This window comes from Catharus ustulatus, chromosome 16 (genome assembly GCF_009819885.2).
Source record: "Catharus ustulatus isolate bCatUst1 chromosome 16, bCatUst1.pri.v2, whole genome shotgun sequence".
NCBI classification, from domain to species: Eukaryota; Metazoa; Chordata; class Aves; order Passeriformes; family Turdidae; genus Catharus; species Catharus ustulatus.
Genome location: NC_046236.1, coordinates 12,914,575 through 12,937,015, shown reverse-complemented (window position 1 = coordinate 12,937,015; position 22,441 = coordinate 12,914,575). Strand labels below are relative to the sequence as shown.

The 22,441-nt window shown below is 45.7% G+C and overlaps 1 protein-coding gene across 4 annotated transcripts in view; it reads right to left on the bottom strand.

Annotated features, from left to right (window-relative positions):
* SDK1 (sidekick cell adhesion molecule 1) overlaps positions 1 to 22,441 on the bottom strand; it is a 388,639-nt gene that overhangs the window by 20,816 nt on the left and 345,382 nt on the right. For all 4 annotated transcript variants that reach the window (XM_033074164.2, XM_033074168.2, XM_033074167.2 and 1 more), the window contains 5 exons: positions 11,000 to 11,115; positions 9,125 to 9,311; positions 8,269 to 8,406; positions 5,099 to 5,260; positions 3,881 to 4,006 (listed from right to left, as the gene is read on the bottom strand). In XM_033074164.2, the coding sequence (XP_032930055.1) occupies positions 3,881 to 4,006; positions 5,099 to 5,260; positions 8,269 to 8,406; positions 9,125 to 9,311; positions 11,000 to 11,115 (729 nt within the window). The remainder of the gene's footprint in view (positions 1 to 3,880; positions 4,007 to 5,098; positions 5,261 to 8,268; positions 8,407 to 9,124; positions 9,312 to 10,999; positions 11,116 to 22,441) is intronic.

Genomic DNA, 22,441 nt, shown 5'->3' with positions numbered 1-22,441 from the left:
TGGAACTCATCACCTTGAAAGCTGGACAGGGACTTTATACAAGGACATGGAGTGATGGGGGGAATGGCTTCAGGCTGCCAGAGGGCAGGGATAGATGGGATATCAGGGAGAAATTCCTCCCTGTGAGGGTGGGGAGATCCTGGTACAGCTGTCCAGAGAAGCTGGGGCTGCCCCATCCCTGAAATCGTCCAAGACCAGGTTGGATGAGGCTTGGAGCCATCAGGTCTAATAGAAAATGTCCCTGCCCATGGCAGGGGGTGGAACTGTCTGATCTTTAAGGTCCCTTCCAATCCAGACCATTCCATTTAGCTGCAATTCTTTTCCAGCTGTCTGACATCATCCCTTGCTTGGGAAAAGCACACAGAGTCCAAAATTGTGGTGGGGAGAGGAAGCAGAAAAGGAAATCTCCCTCTACTTGTCCTGGGTCAGGGAGGCTCTTCCTGAGGTGCCAGAGGCCAGGAATATGTGTCATTTTTGGATGTGGTTTAGTGGTGGACGCGGCACTGTTTGGTTTATGGTTGATGACCTTGGGGGTCTTTTCCCATCTAAATGATTCTGTGAGGCAGATTGACCCAACACCCCCAGGGCTGCTCTGCACAGGCTGATCCATGGCTGGAGCTCTCCTGGGGCAGCTCCACATCCAGGTGCACTCCTGAAATTTGGATCCCCAGGGTGTCTCATAAACCCCTCCCTTGCAGGGAAGGCAGCTCGGGGTGAGACTGCTGGGAATGCTCAGGCCACATGCCCACCACTAAAGCACAGTGACAGGAACCTCTGGATGTCACCTGCAGGTGAGAAAATAGGGGTGAATCCATCCCTGCATCCCTCCCAGCAGCACTGGGAACCTTAACACTGCTGTGCCATTTGTCTTGTGCTCTGTATGTAAAAGCTGAGGGCACAATCTATTCCCCATTCCTCAGCCAGCCCAGCTGATGTCTGGGGAGCACTTACAGTGGCACAGACAGAGCCTGCTTAATTGCATTTCTTGTAATGCACAAAGAGCTAAACTGGAATCCATTTCTCCAAGGACAGAGAAGTTGAAGGAAAAGAAAAACTTCTTCTGTTTCTGTAATGTCTTCCTCTAGCACAGATCACTCTGGAAAAAATATTGGTTTGCCTGCCTCATCCCTGTGTGTGAGTGCACTCAAAATGCAGAGGAGGTAGTGAGCCTGGTCACCTTCCATAAAGCCAGCAGAGAAACAGGGAAATCAAATGAGCAGTCTCAGCTGCCTGCTGCCACCATTGCTAAACCAGCAGGGCAGCAGAGCCCTGGGAGACACAGCAGGGCTCCGAAAAATTCAAAGGGAAGTGACAAAAGGGAGTAAGGTTTGCCATTTCTGACAGAAAGCCATCCTCCTACTCTGATGGAAGAGTCTTGGCAGGGAGCTACAGCAGGGAAAATGAGATGATACAGCATTTAACGTTTGGGGTAATGAGGCCTATAATAGATGACACTTGAGACGTGAAACACTAAGGTAGTGGTATTGCATTTAAATATTGGCAACATGCTAAAGCTTTTCATCTGTCTGCTCAACGCCCCTTTTTTGACCTCAGAAGGATAAAAATCTTTTCCTTTCTTGATTTTATGTGAAGAGCACAAGTCAACTGCTCTTCTCTTGGAACAACTCCTTAGAAACAAAGGTTGCTCCAATCCACACTCTACTACCTGTATAAATCAACATGCAAAAGCAAATTCTTAGAATGCTATTAAAACAGGAGCTGCTCTGAATGGCCAGCCCTGAGAGGAGGAATTAGTTCCCTGCTTTTGTTAAGCTCGTAATTCAGATTTCAGACTCTTCCGTGCAGAGATGAGGAAGAAAAGCAGCACAAGAGAGGAAGGAAAGAATTCCAACGCTTGGGTGGAATAAGCAAATCTTCCAATTAGTCTGTCTCCTCTCCTGGATCACATTTCACGCTTCCTACAGCTGCAACCAGAACGAAGGATGAGAATCCAGCATACAAATGCCTAGTTCATTTGCTACAGCAGCATGAATAGGATTAAAATAATCTGAAGAGGAATTAAATGCCTCAACAGTCAGGTTGCAAGAACAGAGAATAAGACCTCTTGTGTGCATTTCCAGGATCAGTGGAGTGGGGCCAGCAGAAGTGACCCAGGGTTAATGCAGCTCAGACCTGCCTTGGAGGGACTGTTTTCTTCCTGCTCAAAAGGAGTGGGCCCCAAATCCTACATCCTTGGCCATGAGCTGTGAAATGTTTGTTCACATCCAATGGGTGGATGAGTCTCCAATGTCACCACTCACATGAGCTGGATTTCCAAGCTTGCAGACAATCTGTACATGGGCTCCAGGCTTCCCCCTAAAGCACTCTCAAAAATACTCACAAAAAACCTTCTGGGGGAAATCACTGCTAAGTGATTTTAAATGATCAGGTTTGGTTTAACTTGTTACCTAACAATGCTGTTCAAATAAAAAAAAAAACATTTCTACCTCTGAAGAGAAAAGGACAACTCAAAAAGCTGATGTAGGTGAAATAAAAGCACAGTAGTGTCATGCCTCTAATTAAAAGCAAACTTGATCACTCTGGGAAGCCCCAGTGCTTTGAGAAGGTATGTATTTCCCTTGCTTTTATTTTGAAAACAATTGTCAAGTTAAATGCCAGAAGTAAGAAATAATTTTTAGGGTCAGAGCAGAGCCTCACTACAGCAAATTCTATCAGATGCAGGTATGGAAATCTGCATCTTCAGAGATGACCTCAATAATTTTCCTGCTGGTCTGGTTAAATATAATTAAAATTATTGGTTTTAAATGCAACCTTACGTTCAAGACACAAACAAGCCTCTATATAATCAAACAGATAAGCATTCATCTAATCAATATATAATTAAGCAGTGTTCAAGCACCTAGAAGTGAAAAAGAAAGAACCAGCAGCCAAGATGGTTATGTCAAGTATAAATCATGTCTAATTTCCCTCTGTGACAGAGTAGCAGACCTTGTCAATAGAGGAGAAAGAGCAGACATCATCTATCCTGACTTCAGCAAAGCTTTTGAGTTGGTGACATTCAAACACGGCCCACGTGGAACAAGGAGCTGGTGGATGTATCACCAGCTGGAAACCTGTACCCAGAGAGTGTTATCAGCATTCCCTGTCAGGCTGGAGGGAACTTATCAGGGGAGATTACACAGGGGCCTGGCAGCACTCACTGGCTCTCCTGAGTGACTTAGTTCCCAGGAAATCTGTGCTTTTTGAATTTGCAAGGGGTACCAAGCTGCGAGCAGGCTGGAGCACACACTGACTTTTAAAATTACCTTGTCCAAGTGGGGGAACATTCTGGAGAAAAGCAGAGAGCAGCTTATCTAAGATGCAAATCCCAGAAGCAAAGGAGTTCTGGGAAAGCACCAAGAAAAATGTGGTGATGGGGAATTCCTTCCCCTGCCTCAACACCCTCCCTGCAGAACAAATGGGGGAAGAAATGTGTATGTGCTGCTGAAGCCCTGGCCCTATTATTAACATTAAAACAGTAATTAGCTGCTGTGCTCTGCTGCAGAAGGAGACAGATTTCTATCTGTGGTCCTCAAAACACAGCTCGCAAATACTTATTAGTCCTTGCTCTTGAAAGATGCTGTAAGCATTTAAATGAGTTTTAATTATTAACTATATTAGCTCATCTGTTGGATGATTTTCCAGTGATGTAGCACACTGAAAGCCAGAGTAGTCGGGGTAATTTTCTGTGACTACTCCTAAAGAGGAGAAAATATGCTAAACCACATAATAAACTAGTAACATCTTAATACTGGCTGGAAACACATTCTCTCACAAAATCCCATTACCTTACTGGAATGACAAACAACCTCTCAATTTCAGCAGGGACTGAAGGAAGAGAACTGATGACATCAAACTCCCTGTATTTCCCAGGGCTTACCTGAGGGTCTTGCCTCTATAATATAGCCAGTTGTGGGTTTTTCTCCTGAATCTCCCTCAGTCCATTGCAGTGTCAGCCCAGAAGCAGATTTTGTCACCAGGATTTCCTGAGGGGAGCCAGGAGACCCTGAAGGAAGAAAAGAGACTAGCTAATGAAGGTGGCATTAAACTGCAGCATGAATTGCTTCTGTTGAGAGAGGGGAAAAATTATCTTGCAGTGTTGGTCAACAAATATGCAATATAAACCAGCTCTATGAGCTACTGACCTGATTTTTTCACTAGCTCCAGTACCAGCAGTTACCTGTCAATGGGGTTTACAGGTCATAGGATCATAGAATACCCTGAGTTGGAAGGGACCCACTGGGATCATCAAAATCCAGCTCATGGCCCTACAGGAGATAGTGATAACAAGGCAAGAGGAAAAAGGACTCCCATTTTACCCACTGCCACTCCTATGTCCCATTTCAGAGCTGAAAACAGCCTGTGAGGTTCATGGAGAGATTCCTAGGGACAGGCACTGCCCATTGGCTTGGGAAGATGCCATGGCCATGTTAGAAAGGATTCCTGGTTACTGATCTGTGGTGGGAGAGTTGGACTGTGGAAGTGGGAAACAAAAATCAGAGCTGTGGCCACTGCACCCATGCTCTGTGACTCACCTGACAGGTTGGTATCACTGGAGGGCATTTACCTTGTTGGATTTTCTGTTTATCAAAGTCACTGATCAAATAAGAAAACAGCTCTTTGGGTCCAGGCACTGAACCAAGCAGGGAACATTGCCCTGCAGCTGCTCTTGACACAGCAGGAGATCCACAGATCTTTCTCTCTGCATAAGCCAGCGTGTCAGGAGAGAACAATTGTAAATTCTTTCTGGTTTTACATCCAGGAATCTCTGCTGGTTTCAGCAGCTACTCCAGTTCTGCCTCTGTACAGAGCAGTACAGTCAGAATTATGCACTGCACTGGCAGGCTGCAGCTCAGAAATCCCTGGCTGGCCTGTTTGCATTATGATTTATTTACAGTGTTTTGTTTATTCACATTAGACTTCTAGATTTCAGGGAAAAAAGGAAATGTTGTGAAACGCACAGAATCACATCCTGTGACTCAGCTTCTCCTTGGAACCGGAAATTCATGGGAAGCCCTGAGTGCACCATTCCCTGCTGGTGCCCTGTGTTTGTAGAAGTGATGTGTGACTTGTGATTTGCTTTTATAGTCGCCCTCACCTTCTGCTGGCCCAGCTGTGATGTTGGCTTGCAGCTCAGGTCCATAGGCGATGGTTCGGGCTTGCACTCGGAATAAATAGGTCATGCCCTTGGTGAGATCCCGGACCTTGAGCCAGCGCTGCCAGTTCCCCTTAATGTCCACAGTCACCACCTTGCTCACCCCTGCAACAGCCACACAGATAAAAAAAAATAAGGGGAAATTTCAATGCAAAAATAGAAATCAAGTGGAGCTTATTGCATCTAGATGGTAAGTAAAATCATCTAACAGTTTGCTAAGAAAGTATTTCTTACAATTAGCCGGAGTTTAAGTAGTGATAATAGGCAATTTTCAGCACTGATAAGTATAATTAGAGTTTAAGCTTGATAAGTGGGTACTGACAAGGAAAAAACCTTATAACACAACTGGGAAATTACCAAGAGACTACATGTAACTTCACTAATTATTCTGGGAAGAAAGGAAGAGGTAAATGAAGAGGAGTGCACATTCCAGATTGCTTCCCAAGCAAGCATTTCTCCATTGCTGCTTCCCCAAACAACCTGCAACGTGGTCTGGAGGAGGAACAAGGGCCAGGTTTGTTCCACCCATCTCATCCTGCTGTATCCACCATCCCCATGTGGATCCAGAGTGAAGGATGTGCAGCTCACCAGGACCTTGGGGTTACAAATGCCATGGCAACAGGGGATGCAACCAAAGCACTGGGAGCTTGAGCAAGGCTGGAGCTGTGACTTGTGTTTCACTCTTCCCATTCTCTCAGAATTTTCCTTACAGGGATCAATTAAAATCAGGGTTGTTCCCTTCACCAAGGTTCATAGCTAGTTCCACCTTTAGGTTCTCAAGGCTGCATAAAGGACCAAGGGGCAATGAGTGGTTTGAAAATAAAAATCTGTCTTTCACTGAAATTTTCTAGAAGGAAGTCAACAGAAAGAATTTGATTTATAGAAGATTTGACAGAATAAAAAGTTCAAATTTAGAGAGTTTTTCTGGTGGTTTTTTGGGTCTGTATATGTACATGACACATTTCAAACCAAGAAGGTAGGAAGTAGGAGAAGGTTTTTCCCACTAGAAACGGCTGCTTGCTAGTTTATCTTTCCAAAAAACACAGAAGGAAGATGTTTTCAATCCAGATGCTTACTTTATGCAAATCAAGATGATGCTTTCAGTTTTAATCACTTAAATAAAGAGTAATGTCCAAGTGATTTTTGTTCAAAGTTTTACTCCAGATACAATTTATAACTCAGGGAATCTTTCCTTGGCTAACAAGGATGCAGTAAAAGTGCTCCCTCCTTCCACAGGTGAACTATTTCATTTCTCTGAGACAATTCAGGAGGCATTTGTCATTTTCAAGTTATGTTCCAAAAAAACCCACAAAAACAACAAAAAAACTGTTGAAAAAGGCTCTGGGGCAATTTTGTTGTCTATTATTGTGTAAAACATAACAGTGTAAAGCTTAAACAATAAAAGGTCAAGCAGGGATAAGACTGTGCTAAAGAACAGATCACTGCTGGAAAGCTTGGAAAAATGGGCAGGAGAGTGTGGCTGCTGAGTGGGAAGGTAGAAGATGTCACCAGGGAGGATGCTCAGCCAAAAATCAAGGATGGGTGGAAAGTCAAAATATGAATGAGAAAAGCTCCAAAAGAGGGTCCCGTCCATCCAGATGTGTGGGTTCTACCCCCACAGGGGCCATTTATTTAAGAGCTGGATTTGATGATCCATGTGGGTCCCTCCTAACTTGGAATATTTCTGAATCAGTGAAAATGATGGCATCAAGGAAAGGATTCTTTTCCATGGCAGGAGAATAAATATGTTTACTGAAAGAAAAATGTTGGCACAAGAATGAATGGTGAGTGAAGACTAAATTTAGGCAAATATTTTGCATCTGAGGAAGATCTCTCCATAATCTTCCTGCTCACATCAGAAATCTTCCAGAGGGGAAGGAGAGACAAGCTGGAGTCAGGGGCAGCACAGGCAGAGGTGGGGAAGAGAAGAAAAGGCAACAAAGGTTCTGAAGGATGTTAAGTCAAATACATGCAGAGAAAACATGATCTGACACTTCCATATTTTCAAGGGGAAAATTCTTGAATACTGTGTAGGAATGAAAAAAAGGGAGGAAATGCCTGACCAGCCTGAACCTCCTGCATAACCTGTGCACATTTCTTGGTCAGAATTAGAAATGCTTCCCGTATTAGCTCTTTGTGCTCAGACCTGCCAGCCATAAAGGCTGACAGTGCTTTTATTCTGGTGTTTTCAGTCCTGAGTTTAACTTTCTCTGTGCATGAGACATGGATATTCAGACAATATAGATCATTATTCCTTACAGGAGAAGCAAATACAAGTGATTGATATCCTTATTTCTTTGGAAAAGAGTTTAAAATGGATTGGCAATGGCTGAAATTACTCTCCCTCCTGTCATGCTGCCAAAGCTGGACATCCTATTGAACCATTGGCAATCTACCAGGAATATAAAAATATTAATAAGGCCATCCACAAACTATGTCATCTTTTCTAATTCACCTTTGCAATGAATTTACATTTGTTTTCAGAGAAACTGCCAAATCCTTCTCTGTTGCTGTTCTGGCAAATTAAGTTGTGGCCAGCACATTGTTGTGGTTTAACTGAACTCTGGGGCTGGGTTAAAAATTCTGCCTGAAAACTCCGTGGGAAGAGGCACAACCACAGCTCTGTCCTGTCACCCTCCCTGTCATAGCAGAGGTGCTGCCACTGATGACCAGCACATTTGATGCCTGGGCAATCTCTGTGATAACAGAAGTGACACATGATGTGATAAGCAACACAAATGTGCCTGACAACTATTCTGGGATGGAGCCTACTCAGCAGTTTCAAAGGCAGTGTGTGGAGACAATCAGGCACTCCCAGGCTGAGCTTCCTCCTCGCCCAGACCAGGTAATGACGGCTGTAAAATGACTTTTCAAATCACACAGACTATAGTTTGTGCAAGAAAATGAGAGGAGACAGGACAAAAGCTATATTCCACAATATTATGGCTCGCTGAAGCGTTTTGGCAAAAGTGGAATTGTTTTATTTACCCTTTGCCACCTGGCTTCTCTCGGAAAACAGCAGAGAGCAAGTAGGAAATTGGGCAGAGATGAAAGGTCCTAGAGTCCTATTGTGCCATTTCCCATGAATATGTATGATCAGAGGTCTTTCTTACCCTGGACAGGAGCCAGAGGCTCGTAGACGACTCGATAACCCTGCAGGACTCCATTTGCTGCTGTTGGCTCTCCCCAGGACACGTTGAGGGTAGTGCAGGTGATTTCAGAGAAGGCCAGGAAGCTGGGAGCACTGGGTGCTGGAAGGATTGCACACACATTGAATTGCAGCAGCAGCAGTCCATCTGATATACATATATATTATAAAACATTGCTTTATTTGCCCAGCCTAAATCGAAAGGAAACAAGCTGAGAATGGGATTTGTCAGTTGTACCTAAATGTCCTGTAATCAGTCAGAAATGCAGCCTGTCCTAAAAATACAGCCAGTCAGCTGCAAAACTGAACCTGCACAGCAGACAAGGAGATAGGGCACAGAAAGGAAGGGTCCTCAGAAGGAGGAGCCACCTCCTCTTCACAGCCACCACCAAGGGCATTGCCTTCACCCTGTGCCAGAGCACTCCCAGCCCATCCAGCGCAGGGACTGCTCAGCCTCACTGGGAGGCTGCTGATCCAGCTGTAAAAAAAACCACAAAACAGGGAGGAATTCTAAAAAGCTTGCTAATTTTCTCACAGGACCATCAAGGCAACTTCCAGGCACTGGAGATGAGTTCCTTCTGAATTCCAGATGTGGCAGCAGAAACCACAAACAGAACCACAGACTGTTCAGGTTAGGGACTGGCCCTTCTGCCATCCCATTCTCATTTCAGCTGCATCACTCCCTTTCCTCACACTCCACTCATTTGGCACTTTTAAAATTCAGCTTCCAAGACCCCGACAACGCCAATCCAAACAGCAGTGCCCTCCTGCACGCCCCCACTCCCCTGGGCTGTGCAGGGTGGGCAGGACAAGGTCCTCACCTGCCTGGTGGGTCCTGCCTGGGGCAGGGCTGCTGCGGGGGCCGTCCCCAGCCGCGTTGAAGGCGGAGATGCACACCAGGTACCGCGTGTGGCTCGTCAGGTTCTTGAGCCGCACGCTCGTCTCGGGCAGGAAAAGAACCTTCACCTTCTCCGTGTCGTTCAGGGCGTCGCTCTCCCAGTAATAGATCTGTTGGGACAGCCAGAGAGAATCCCTGCGTTATTAAGGTTGGAAAAGCCCTCTAAGATCATGAGTGCAAACATCAACCCAACCCCCAGGTTTGTCACCAAACCGTGTTCCCAAGTCCCACATCCACTCGCCTTCAGAGACTTCAAGGTTTGGTGATTCTATCACCTCCCTGGGCAGCCTGCTCCCCTGCCTCACCTTCTTTCTGGGAAGAATTTTTTCCTAATATCTAATCAGAACCTCCAGTGGCACAGCTGGAGGGCATTCCCACTCATTCTATCACATGTTTTAATATATCCTACACCTAGAAGATATTTGGCCACTGCAGCTACAAAACAACCAGAAGGACAGTGCAGTCCTGCCCTGGACTCCACTGTTAGCTGGGATACTCAGGGTTTTCAGCACATGCCAAATCTTTTCCTTAGCAAATTCCCCTGAGTCCAGTGACTATGTAGCTGAGTACATCACTCAAAAACAGAGCAAAGGCTGAAGAATATGGCTTAATGACAGCAGGTATGAGCTGCCAGGATTCAGTGAGGTCAATCTAAACACTCCCTGCAATGCAAGCTGCCTGTCAGCACTGGCATCCTGACACACCCTGATGGTCCATAAGTCCCCTTTGCACACACAGCAGTCACACCACTGGTGTTCACAGCACAGCCAGGAAAATGCCCTCTTGAAGAGGGTAAAAAAATTCTCCCTAAAATTCCTTGAGGTGCTTTTCCCCCTTCTTCCATTACATAATTTTTACCCTGATGCCATAAACTGGGCTTCGGAGAAGTTGTTTCCAAGCGGAAAATTGGTGCCAGCCCTACTTATTGGACAGGCCTGGCAGTGAGAGCATTACAACAGGCCAAAGCAAGCCAGAGAGCTGAGAGAACAAGCCAAGGCAGGACTCCACCTTGGCTCTCCAAGCCAAGCTGCTGAAGCCATCTATATATGTACAAAAGGGAAAGGACAGGGATTGATATATAGGGATGCTTGTTGCTGCCAAGAAGGGATGCCAGATTATTCACATTGGCTTGGCTTTCCTTCACTTATGGATCTAAATTCATGGAGAGAGGCAGAGCCAGACACTGAACCCAAGCCAAGCTCCAGTGTTTGTAGACTTGCCCATTCCCACTCTCTGAGGGTCCATTCTCATGCTGGAGATGCTGAGCAGCGTGTCTCTGCAACGTGCTCATCTCCTGCAAACCAAAGGCAATTAATACTCTGATTTAATTTTGTTAAAGTTAAGGAAATGAAGCAATGCTTCCAAAATCTGACCTGGCTCAGGCTTCCAGCTGGGAGAAAGTTCTGCTCTTCCTAAAGGCTTGTAGCATTTGATGGAGGGAGAGTTCAGTTAATTTTCTTCAATACATTTCTTGCCCCCAGCTCTTGTGTATCTGTGTTGCTTTTTGGAGCAGATATGTTGCCTGCTTAAGTGGAGCTGCCTCCTTATCTGCATTCCCTGTTTCCCCATGCTCTCCTTCTCCATAAATAACAACATACTCTCCCTTTTCTCTCCTCCCCCCTCCCAATCTCATTCTCTTTCCTTTGCTTTTGGGACTTGCTGCTGTTCCCCACTGCAGCCTGAGCACCGCTCTCATTTGCCTTATGTGGCGAGGGCGACTGCACTTTGTAGAGCTCTCTCACAAGTAAATAGCAATGCCAAGCAAGATAAATGAAAACAGTAGAAACAGGAGGATTGCCTTGTAGCCTTGGATGTTCCCGTTCTGGCTGTCAGCAGGAGGGGGGTCCCAGGTGAGCTCCAGCTGGCTCGCAGAAAGGGAATTGACTTGGATGTTCTGTGGGGCCAGCGCCGGTGCTAGGGAGGAAGGAGGACAGAAGAATTAACAGTGACAGGCAGAATTAGCTCATATCCAGGTTTTTCATTCACAGAAGGACCCAGGACAGACTCTGTTTATGCCACAAGTCAGCAATGAGCCAGCCTAGGGGTATCTGTGTCATCGGGATGTCTCAGCACAAGAGGCGTGAGGAGCAGCTGAGCCTCGGGACATGGCTGTGCTCAGCTCCACACAGGCTGGCTTAGACACTGAATCAGCTCAATCCTGCCAGCAGCTTTGGAAAAGAAAGGAAAACTTTGCCTTGGTTCCCCTGGTAGTTTGGGGCTCACCTTTGGCATTGGCTGGTGCTCCTGGTGAGCAAGGCAGCCCCTCCCACCGTCAGCCCAAATGCCATTCAGCAGCAAGAGTTTGGGTCAAAATACTCCCTAAAATTACCTCCAAACCCAGTCAGCTGCTAATCAATTCACTAATATTTTATGTATGACAGAATGACTTTTAGTTTGCTACTATGACTTTTGTTAGCTCCACTTTGATTACACCTCCACATTGCACACTGACCCTCTTTGGCTCCTGATGGTTTTTCTTTGAATTGTGCTGTGCTAGAAAACCAATCCTGGAGCACACCTGGGTCACTCCATCCCTTCCCTTTGTCAGGATCCAACTTGGTGCAGGTGGATTTTCCTCCTCAGCAGCGACTGAGGATGCTCTGTTCTCCTGACCTGCTGCCTGAGCCTCTGGCATGTTTTAACAAAACAGCTCCTGTTCTGTTCACAGAAAAGGTGCCGAAGCGTGTCCTGGTTGAACTCCAGAAGTGGGGAGAGAAAGGCAGGGCAAAGGCTACACTTCTCCTTTCTCTGTGCTCATGGTGCCATACCCTTCTAGCAGACCCCCTGAGAAAGTTGTCTCTTTTCTCTCTGCCCCTTTCTGGGCCATAAATAGAAGTGATAAAATATTCACTGCTTGCACTGGATAGCCCCGGTTAGCTGCTCCTCTGGAGACTTCTTTCTTAAGAGAGAATGACCTTCATAAGTCACACTTTTCTACCAATACTCCCTCCTCCCAGAGTTATAAAATAAAAAAGTAATTAACACCCACTCAGCCTGACACCAACTATTTATTTTGTTCTAACTGTGTGGTTTCCATATTATCACTGCCCACCCTGCCGTTAATGGAAATGTTAATAACCAGCGCCAGGTTGTTGTGACAGATGCTTGGGCTCATTATCAGAAATTCTTATTTACCGCTCCATTAAACGACAGAATCGCACAAAAAAACAATTCAATCAAAACTAACTGGAGGAATTTTAACAGCCACATTAATAATCCAAAACATAAATAAAGTTAATGTCTTTTGCATGTTTGCCATCGGCAACTCTATTGCAAAATTATTGCTGTACAATTAAAACGTGAAAGGTAAAATTGAAAATAGCCTTTATCCCAGGGCTCGGTTAAAACTGTTTATTTATTGCAGTTTTTTTTTTTTTTGTTTCCTTTTATCTGGATGGCGAATACATGAGGTGACAGTGACCATCAGCAAACCCCAGCCTGGTCACAAGGGTGCACTTGTCTAATTATTGCCCTGCCTTCTGTGCTCGCTGTTTGCCTGGATGCCCACAGTGCAAGGGGATGCTGTTAGAGACCAAGAACCTCAAGACTTGGAGAATTTCACAGCACAAACCATAGCGTGAGGCCAAACTGATCACAGAGAGCAAAGCTGAAAACACATCCAGAGATCCGCCAGGATGACAAGCTCAGGGAAACAGGAATGTGTACAGGCACAGAGGAAAATGGATCGCTTTAGCAGTGTATTTCCTTTTTAAGGAGTGACACCACTGCCTGTCCTGAGCTGTCAGCTTCACAGTGCTCTCTACACCCAGCTCTGAAGCAGCACCTACAAGAGCATTTTTCTTTGGATGCCATGTGCCAGCCTGGAACAAATACTGCTTCAGAGACCATCAGAGGCATGTGCAACCCAGTGCCAGAAAAACACTGCTTCTCCTCAACCCCTTCATGCAGCACATCTAAGAAACACAGTGGTTAAAACCTGCCAGTGATAACACACTTGCTGCTGGAGCTGCACTTGGCGGAAAATTCGACGGGAGGAATGAAAAGAAATGTGTGGAAAAAGATATTTCTCTCCACTATCACAGAGCCTCCACGAGATGCAAATTGTTTGGTTTTGTGCCCTGTGAGTTTATCTCTCTGCTCAACTTTGAAAGGCTGATGTGTCCCTCTGCCTCTGAGCACAGATTTCTGGTTGACAGCGAGGGACAGCAGAAGAGTGCTGCTGATGCTTGATGTGGCTCTGTGCCGACAGCACGTTCCATTAAGGGTGAAGTGAAATACTTCAAAAAGAAGGAAACACATCCCTGAAGACTCCACCTGTTTGCAACCCCAAACCATTCCCTGAATATATGGATAGCTTGTGTCAATAAAAGCAAGTGCATTTTAAAGGTGAATTCAGAAGGCTTTTTACCTTCTAGGAATGCACTTCAAGATTACTGAGCTCGGAATTTTTCATGGCTGTTGAAATCTCAAATACATAAAAAGCAAGGTTAGAGCTGCATACCTCACACTGCTTTAGGTGTTAGTGACATTATCAACTATAGCAGGAGCAACACAGACCCCCCGAGGGTCCAAACACAGCTCTTGGCAGGTGGAAAGCATTTCACTTTCCCTGAAAAAAGCATCTGTGTACTCATGGAGTCACATTCTGTGCACGTATCCTGCCTTGGAATCTCATGCAGATATTTGTAAACACTTCTTTTCTTATCTGATTTCAATTTACCTTTGAGATTGTCTCCTTGAAACTCTCTCAGCCAAAGGAGAAAGACTGAGCAGGTTGTAGAGTAATTAGCAACAAATAGTAACAAATATGGGCTGGGCTGCTGTTGGCAGGATCACGTAAAGACAACAAATCTATCCAGAAACGTGGTGAGAGTGTCAAAACGAGCCCATAAATAAAGTTACACATCTAAATCCACATTTACACATATCACTGCCCTCATTTCCCAGCTGCACTGAGCAGCCTCTGCTCTCACTGCAGGCAATTTGAGCTTGCAAATGCTTCTAACCTTTAAAGAGAAGGTGCTTTAAATCCCTGGTGGGCTCCCTGCTCCAGAGCTCTGTGCTCTGCAGAAGGCTCCCCTCAGCTCTTCTCACTTGGGATATTTGTTCTCTGGGCTGTGTGGCACCCAGAGCTTTCCATCAATATGGAACTACCATCCCTTTTCCCAGTGACAGTCGCCACGATGCTCCGTGGCACAGGAAGGCTACAAATCCTTGTGATTCATTGGGCAAACTTGGTAACTGGTTTTGTGAAGCATTCCTCACTGCTCTTATATCTGCTCCAGTTTCTGGGGAGCAGAGGATTTCTCCTCCAGTGGTTTTGTCATTGCTTCTGCAGTGGCAGTGTTACTGGCAGCACATTCACAGACAAGTTTGGGACAAGATTTCCTGATACTCACATGCCATTTAAATAAACATGCAGGTCAAAAATGAGGAGAAAAATGCAGTGAAAGAGACTGAAGGATTTCCTGTGCACCGGCCTGATCCCAGACAATCCCAAGCAAATTTCTGTTTGGTAAAGATCTCTGAACCTTTTCTACCTAGCAAGTATTTCCTCCCAGTTCTTCAAAGCATGACTTGGAGAACATGCCTGCCTTTATTCCCCAGTAATCAATATGTTTGCATTTTGGTGTTAGCACCTAGAGGCCAGAATCTCATTGCACAATGTGCTGCATAACAACAGAACAAAGACACAGCTCCAGGCCCCAAAATCCTCTAATCTGTCTCCACATTATACTGGAGGGGTGGTTGCAGCATGTTCTGCATACCAGCTGTAATTTTACCTACCTAGAGATTAACAACAAGGGAGAAGAAATGTTCAGTTCAGCATGTACTTAGGGTCAAATCTTGCCCACCAGAGCCTCCAAAGTTTACACACTGATTCCTGGCACACACAGCCATGGAAAATAGGTCTGAAATGGTTTGGAGAGGACTCAGACATCCTCCTGAGTCACACCAGGATCAGCTCGCTGGTCAGATGTTCATGTAATCTCAATCACTGACTTCTTTCCAGGTTGTGCTGTCATTCCCAAACTCTGCCAGCATCTCTCTACTTTAACAACTCTTAAAATAGGAGTTTGTGTAATACCCATACTTTAAAAACAAAAATAAACAAAATAGGGATATCTATAATATATAACAATAACTCACAAAATAACTCCTGAATTCTTTTTGTTGCCTAACCTAAACCATCCTCGCTGTACTGAAGTTATATCCCTGCATTGACATGGAGATTGTTTCTTCTTCAGCTGCAACCACTGCCTTCAAGTCACAGTGTAGATAAGCAATAGTTTAGTGGATTCTAAAGCCAAACACAACACAACAAACACAAGGTCACCAGATAAAGCAGTGAGACTGATCCGCAGGACAGGCAAAGTGCAACACAAGAGCTCTTCCTGCAGTACAGGCTTAGAGAGGAAATGTGGGGATGGTACCTCCCAGGAATGACCAAAAAGGTGGATCTGCAGATGTCTGCAGTCACTCCATGAAGGAAAAGTGGCATGGGAGAGGAATGCTCAGTGTTTATTGGCCATTTTCCTACAGTCTGGGAAAGAGCAGTGAGGATCGGAGCTGCCTCGGTGCCACCAGCAATGCTGAGTGAGTGGTGCTGATTAGCTCAATAACAATTAGTCAACTGTGCTTCAAACCCAGCCACTGAGAAGCTGCTTTCCACTGTGACAGAGCAGCACAAGCTATATTTAGAATGTAAAACACACTTCCCCACTAATTTCTGGCTGTTTTAGGCTGGGCTTCATCTCGTGATGGAGGTCGGTGCTTTTTCCAAGGGCTGTGCTTTCTGTGGTTACTCAGATGTGTTTCAGAGGCACTAAGAGAGGCAGAGCCACATTCCAGGGATGTGGGTCTTAACCCCTCCAACACTCTCCATTTGCTACACTGGGCCTGAGTGCTCCTGCCCTGTTCTCAGCAATTTGGCACCAACGCTGCCCTGCCAGGCTTGTGACACCCTGAGACACGAAATGAGTCTCAGCAAAGGAACAATCTGGCCTCCCCATCACTGAGATTTCAACTGATGGGGGAGGAGGCTAAAACAGCTGTAAAAGTCAGGTTTTAGCTGGAAATAGCCCTTTCCAAGGGATGTTGATGTAGATGTTGATTTACACGGTTGCATAGATCAGTGTAAGAGAAATTGAAACATCTCCTTATGGACCAGTGGAAGTGAACACAAGAACTTGAAAAATACCTCTCTCACCTTCATGAATGCTGATAATGACAGAGCAAAAATGCAAAAATGGAAAGACATAGAATAGAAAGAAAAAATAGAAAGACAAAGCTATTTTAGTGGAGAAGAAAGGGTGAAGAGGAGAAAGAGAACAGCTGTCAGGATGAGGACTTTGGGAGTCTGGAACACCTGCAGTTGTTTTACTCTGTGCCATCTTGTCTGGGTAGGCACTTGGCTCTCTCTGTGTACCACATTTAGTAGCTGTGTTTTGCCACATCAATTTTTTAAGGGTATTAAAGTCATGAAGAAACATAAATTAAAGCAGCTGCAAATGATCCCCAAATGTAACATCCCCAGCTTCTATGCTTAGCACTGGGAAGCTTCCCAATGTTGGCACAGGTATCTTCAGCACCTGCAGAGAGACAGGAGGGAGGTGGGGCTGGAGGGAGGCAGAGATGACATTCCTGCAAACTGAATTCCTGAAAACTGAAATGCAGCAAGGACTAAAGTGGAGTCTCTTTTCCATGGATACAGATCTAGGGGCTTATCAGCCAGTGCCCTTTCTGAACTGAGGAGCCATTCTCATCCTGTTCCTCACTATCTCTTCTGGTGGTGGTGAAAACACTGTTGCTGTGATCCCTAATCTTTTAAAGTGGGGTTTGGATTTCCCATGTGAGTGAGCCATGTGCAATCTGGCAGTTTCATAGGTGATTACAACCATGGCAAACCTCAGAGAGCAGGACTGTGACAGAGCCTGCAAACAAAAACTCCACACTTTTCTTTTGCTGAATCCCACAGTTCTACTTAGCAAACACAACCCCAGAGCAGGCTATCACATTGCATACTGAGATCATCCATCAAGGAAGGGAGAGAGCCCGGCCCAAAAGCAAAGCCCTCACAGAACTGCCAGGCTGCCTCTGGAAAGAGCACACAGGTGGTTAAAACAAGAAGGGGGGGAATAACAAAATGAGCTTTTCCCTCTATTTCTTTCACATCAACAAGGATATGATCACACACAGGCAGGCAGCCCATCAGCCAGCAGAGATGGGCCATGAGCAGGCACAGCCTGACAGCCTCAGGTGTGCACAAACAAACCATGGGCACAAACCTGCAACCTGCAACCCTTCTCTCACATCAGTGCAAACAGGGATAGCCCCTGCAGCCCCCTCTCCCTGACATCCATGCACATTGGGGTTTTCTCCACTGAACAGCAGGAACAGTTGTGTAAGGAGATGAGTGCAGGATTCACCCCCAGGAGGTGCTGAAGGTTGTGCCAGGGATGGTGAGGAGCTGCTGTGTGTCTGATCTCTCTTGTGTGCCCTGGGAGCAGTACAGGATGGGAAAGCACTGCCCTCCACTCTCTTACAAAATCACAGATTTCACATTATTTCCCCGCCCTCTCCAGGACCCAAAACTCCTCCTCTTCTTTTGACAGTCATGTTCCATTTATTATAATTTGTTAATGCCACATTTGAATATCATAATACCACAAGTTCATGGCAGCTGACAAAAGCACCCACTTCATGTCCACTAACAACAATGGCAGCACCTACTAAAGTCAAATCCTTCTGCTTCACTGCAGCCAAGAGAGCGTATCAAATAATCTCCCCTGGCTTTGCCATCTACCAAATGTCAAAAGCTATCTCAGAAAAAAGTCAAAGGGCACAGGTGAGATCTGGCCCCAGAATAACCTTTCACTGTGGCTTTAATGCCAGTTGGGTAGCTGACCCCCCCATGGGATTAATTTAGGATTTACAGATTGCAATGGTCAGGGAACCCCAGGGAGCCCACAGAAGACTGTGTTCTTGTGCTCCTGGGGAGAGAGAGATTAAATTTAAATTTTCTTGATTCTCAGTGAGAGTTTTCTCTTTATTTCTTCATTTTTCATCTCTGAGATGATGGCTGCAGTTTTACACTCCCATACCATCTGAGTGCCTGGACTGCTGCAGCCAAGATATTTTAGACTGTTGCTAATTCATACTTTCTACAGCAAAAATGGTAACTTTTTTTTGGTTGTTTTCAGTCTACAACAGACAACCTGAAAAGCCTCCAGTTCTGTGATTGACGATGGATACAGCAAACAGATGTTCAGAGAAGAAAACCAACTGTGTTTCTCCACAGCTGGCTTCACAGCAAAGCTGTACAGAGGAGGCAAAGCCACAGGAGCTGAGACCCATATGAAAATACTTACAGCACAAATTTTGCTCACATATCCCAGGATGACTGCAAACAAGCAGAGCAGGACTGCACAATTAGGCGAAATAGGAATTTGGCTGCAAATAGAAGCGTTTATTCAAAAAGCACTCCAACTCCAGCCTGTGTCTGCTGCAATAAGAGTTATCAGCCAGGGGCTTCCCCACCTCTTTACCAGGGCAATTTCTGCTTCATTTGCCTTTACTACTGATTGCTCATGTTTTTTGAAAGGAAGGTTAATTCCTGTGCTTTTAATGGAGTGGCTGTGCTGTTGGTTCAGTGAAGCTGTGCATACACGATGGGGTTTGCTCCGTGCAGGGCTGTCCCTGCTCCCGGCTCTTCCCAGCCACACAACCTGCAGCACACAGCTCGTTTGTCCTTCCCCTCCCTCCAGCTGCAGCACCGAGCCCTGAGGATGAGTTTGGGCACGGCAGTCAGCACCAAAAAATCAGCATCCAATGGTTGGGGATGAGAGTTCATCATCAGAGCAAAACGCTTTGGTGATCACAGCCCAGCACCTCCCAGCCAGGGACAGCATCACAATTTCTGCTCGGACACAAACATCTTTCCTGCACTGAGAACGTGATAAAAAGAGGCAATTAGACCCGAGCTAAGCATAAAGCATTGTGCTGCTGTACCAAAGGCTGCTGATGACCAATATTAACAACTTAATGAGCTGTTAATGAGGCGCGCGTTTGGCTTTTACTTGCAGCATGAAAACATTGCAAATCATTTTAGGGAGCTTCTGGACTGTCAATGGAGAATTAAAGATGTCAAATAAGCCCATCAAATCTATGTCTCAATCTGGACATCGCTTTCCAGTGCATTCGCTTAAAATTCCTTCTCCTATATGGTAGAGTAACTTGCTTTGACAGCACTACGACTCCCAGACTTTGCTTCCTTCTGCCTTGACATTAGATTTCAGTCTCCAGAGAGCTGCAGGGATGTCTTTTTGACATGTTGACATTAAGGACACTTCTTCCACAGACTCACACTGGCACGGTTACTTTCTGTCTTGCCATTGTAAGAGCAGCTACTGAGCTAAGCTACCGAATCTGGAAGTCTAATTAGCAAACCTTCACATCATCTGTAAACAGATTAAGAATATAAAATTACCCTTAAAAAATAGCCAGTTTGAGTAGGAAAGGGAGCCAAGGCTTACAGAGAAAATGAATTTCCATAACTCCCCAGCATTGTAGCAATACCAGTAGCACACAAGCAGTGACTAATGCTCTAATGTGGGCACACTTTAGTTTGTTATTTTTTACTGTCCTGCCATAGCCCTGCAGGATTAAATCCCACAGCCAAGTGCTATCAACACTCCTGTTACCTCCAGTGGAGCTGCACTGAGGGGAACAACAAATCCAAATTGGACTTGCTGCAGACAAGCCCTTAGTGGAGCCCTGTACAGAATGAACCTGGAATAATTTAAAATCCACCAAGAAGCATTGATGGGATGTGCCCAGTGGCCAATGCTGCTCTCAGAAATGGGATGCTGTTGGGATACAGGTGTATTGGTTTCCAAGAGAAACCAAAGAGGTCACTTGCCCAATTGAAACAGGAAATTTCTCACCACTTCTTTTCTTCCTTCCATCTTCCCACACTTTGCCTTCCTTGCTCTGCTCTGACTTTACTCTTTTAGCACATTGTTGGAGAATGTGGCTTGCATCTTTAACTCCAAGCTGAGAGGAGATTTCTCCTTCCTTGGAGAGAAAGCCACTGGGACAGGATGGGAACCCAGTGTCACTCCAGGAGCAAGGCATTCCCAGAATGACAGGGCAAAGCTCATCCAGAACTGAGCATCACATTGGAACAGTTCTGCAGGTTCTTTAAATTGAAAGGGGAGAGAACCAGTTTCAAATACCCTGCTATCCCCTAAAAATAGCCTTCTGCTGATGTCCAGAGATGTCAGCAATTAAAAAGCAAATATCCTATTATTTCAAAGGCTTGGTGCTTTTCAAGTGTCAAAGTTGCCTTTTGTTTAAAGTTTGAGCAAATGAAACCAATATTTCATTTACCATTCTATTTCCCAGCAGCTTCCCTCCATCCCCTTCTGTTTACCAAGGGAAGACACTGTCCCCTAGGCTGACAGGTTTTTGACGACTGCAATGTGAAATAGCCATGATAATCCTTCTGTTCCCTTCTCCACTGGCATCTGGGATGGCACTGCCCACCCAGCTCTTGCAGCTGTGCCAGCAGCAGTGTGCTCCTATCAGCAGAGGCACAGCCAGCCTGTGTCCCACTCAGATAGGAGAGAACAGCCATGGGGAGGCAGGATGCAGGATCCAGCATACAGAATGCAGGATGCAAGATGCAGAATGCAAAATGCAGGATTCAAGATCCAGCATGCAGGAGGCAGGACGCAGGGTCCAGGATGCAGGATGCAAGATGCAGGATGTAAGAGCAGAATGCAGGATGCAGGATGCCAGCTTGGATGCACTGGAATGTTGTCATTCCTCTCAGAGGCTGCTACCAAGGAGGCACAGGGCACTCCACACAGCATCTCCTCTGCTCTTTGGGGCTGGGGAGGAGATAAAGCTGCTGTGCTGTAAGAGGGAGGGGGCCCAGGCAGTGCTGAGGGTCCCCCTTCTCCAGAAAGGGACTGAGGTGGTGAATCTGGAGCACACACATAAATGAGAGAGGCCTGAAGGAAGAGATTAAAGCACCCAAGGGCAAAGGAGCCTTGTCCTGCCAACCTTCCCTGCCTTCAGCACAAAGGGATGTTGCCCCAGCACAGATAACCAGCTAAGAAAGGACAAGAGCTCTGTGCTGGGAGCAGATTCCAAAGGGGAGCCAAGTACTTGGAGTCAAATCTTTGCTTCTTTACAAGGCTTCTTTGTCCTTATCAGTGCAGCCTTTTCTGTCCCAAACCTATTTCACTATTTTTAGTCTTGGAGCTTTCCAGGTGGTTTCTGTTTCTGGCCTGCAAAGTGCTGGAGATGGCCAGGCAGCTCCAAGTGCTTCCCCTGACATTATTGGCAGAGCAGATCTTCTCTCCCTGTGTCAGCTACAATGAATAAAATAAAGTCTGTGAAGTCCAGGAACACCTGTGGAGCTGCAGGCAGGAGGGCAGATGAAAATAATTGCACATAACAGGAAAAAATTTGGTTTGTTGTCTGCTAGCTTTGCACTAAGAGGTGGATTCAGCTTTTGAAGACAGAGGTAAGAAGCAGTCATCACTGTCTCATTCCTGTTATTTTCCAAGCTACAGTTCCACTTGGAAGAAAATGAGAGGGCCAGGCAATGTTCTCTGAAAGATGATGGTACAACCAAAGTGGCATTTCAGTGGAGGACTTCTAAACAAAGGGATTTGTCTCCCAGCTCTTTTTAGTCCTTGCCTTTCCCATTACAGAACCAGCTCTCAGAGATCATCATTAAAAAGAACAACAACAACAACCCAGCCTCATCAGTTCTTGTGAATTCTGAAGGTCACCAGTGTCACCATCAGTTATAATGACACACATCACTCCCCTCTTCACACAAATGGATTTACAACCTGTTTAAAGGCTGATGTCTCTTGGAGCACTTCACCCCTTCTGCCACCCCCTCTCTGCACACACTCACTCTACTCCAGCAACAGCTGCTGGAAGAAATGATGAATTCCATTACTTTTCAACCAAAACAGCTTTGCAGTATATGGGAGAAGCACTGAAGGCTGCAGGCTCGTTAGCACAGGATTTGTATTGCCACATTTTACTTTATTCACCTTCCCAAATTAGGTGAAGCACGTCTGGACCAAACCTGTGATTTCTGTTTAATTAAAATGCAGGCAGTGGAGTCTCCCGAACTCCAGAGCCCCCCACACAATCAGGTGGTGACAGCAACCTGGTAGAATAATGCTCTTGATATAGTGGCTGCTCTAACAGAGTCCTGATTTCAGTGGAGCAGAACAGCACCTCTGGTAGC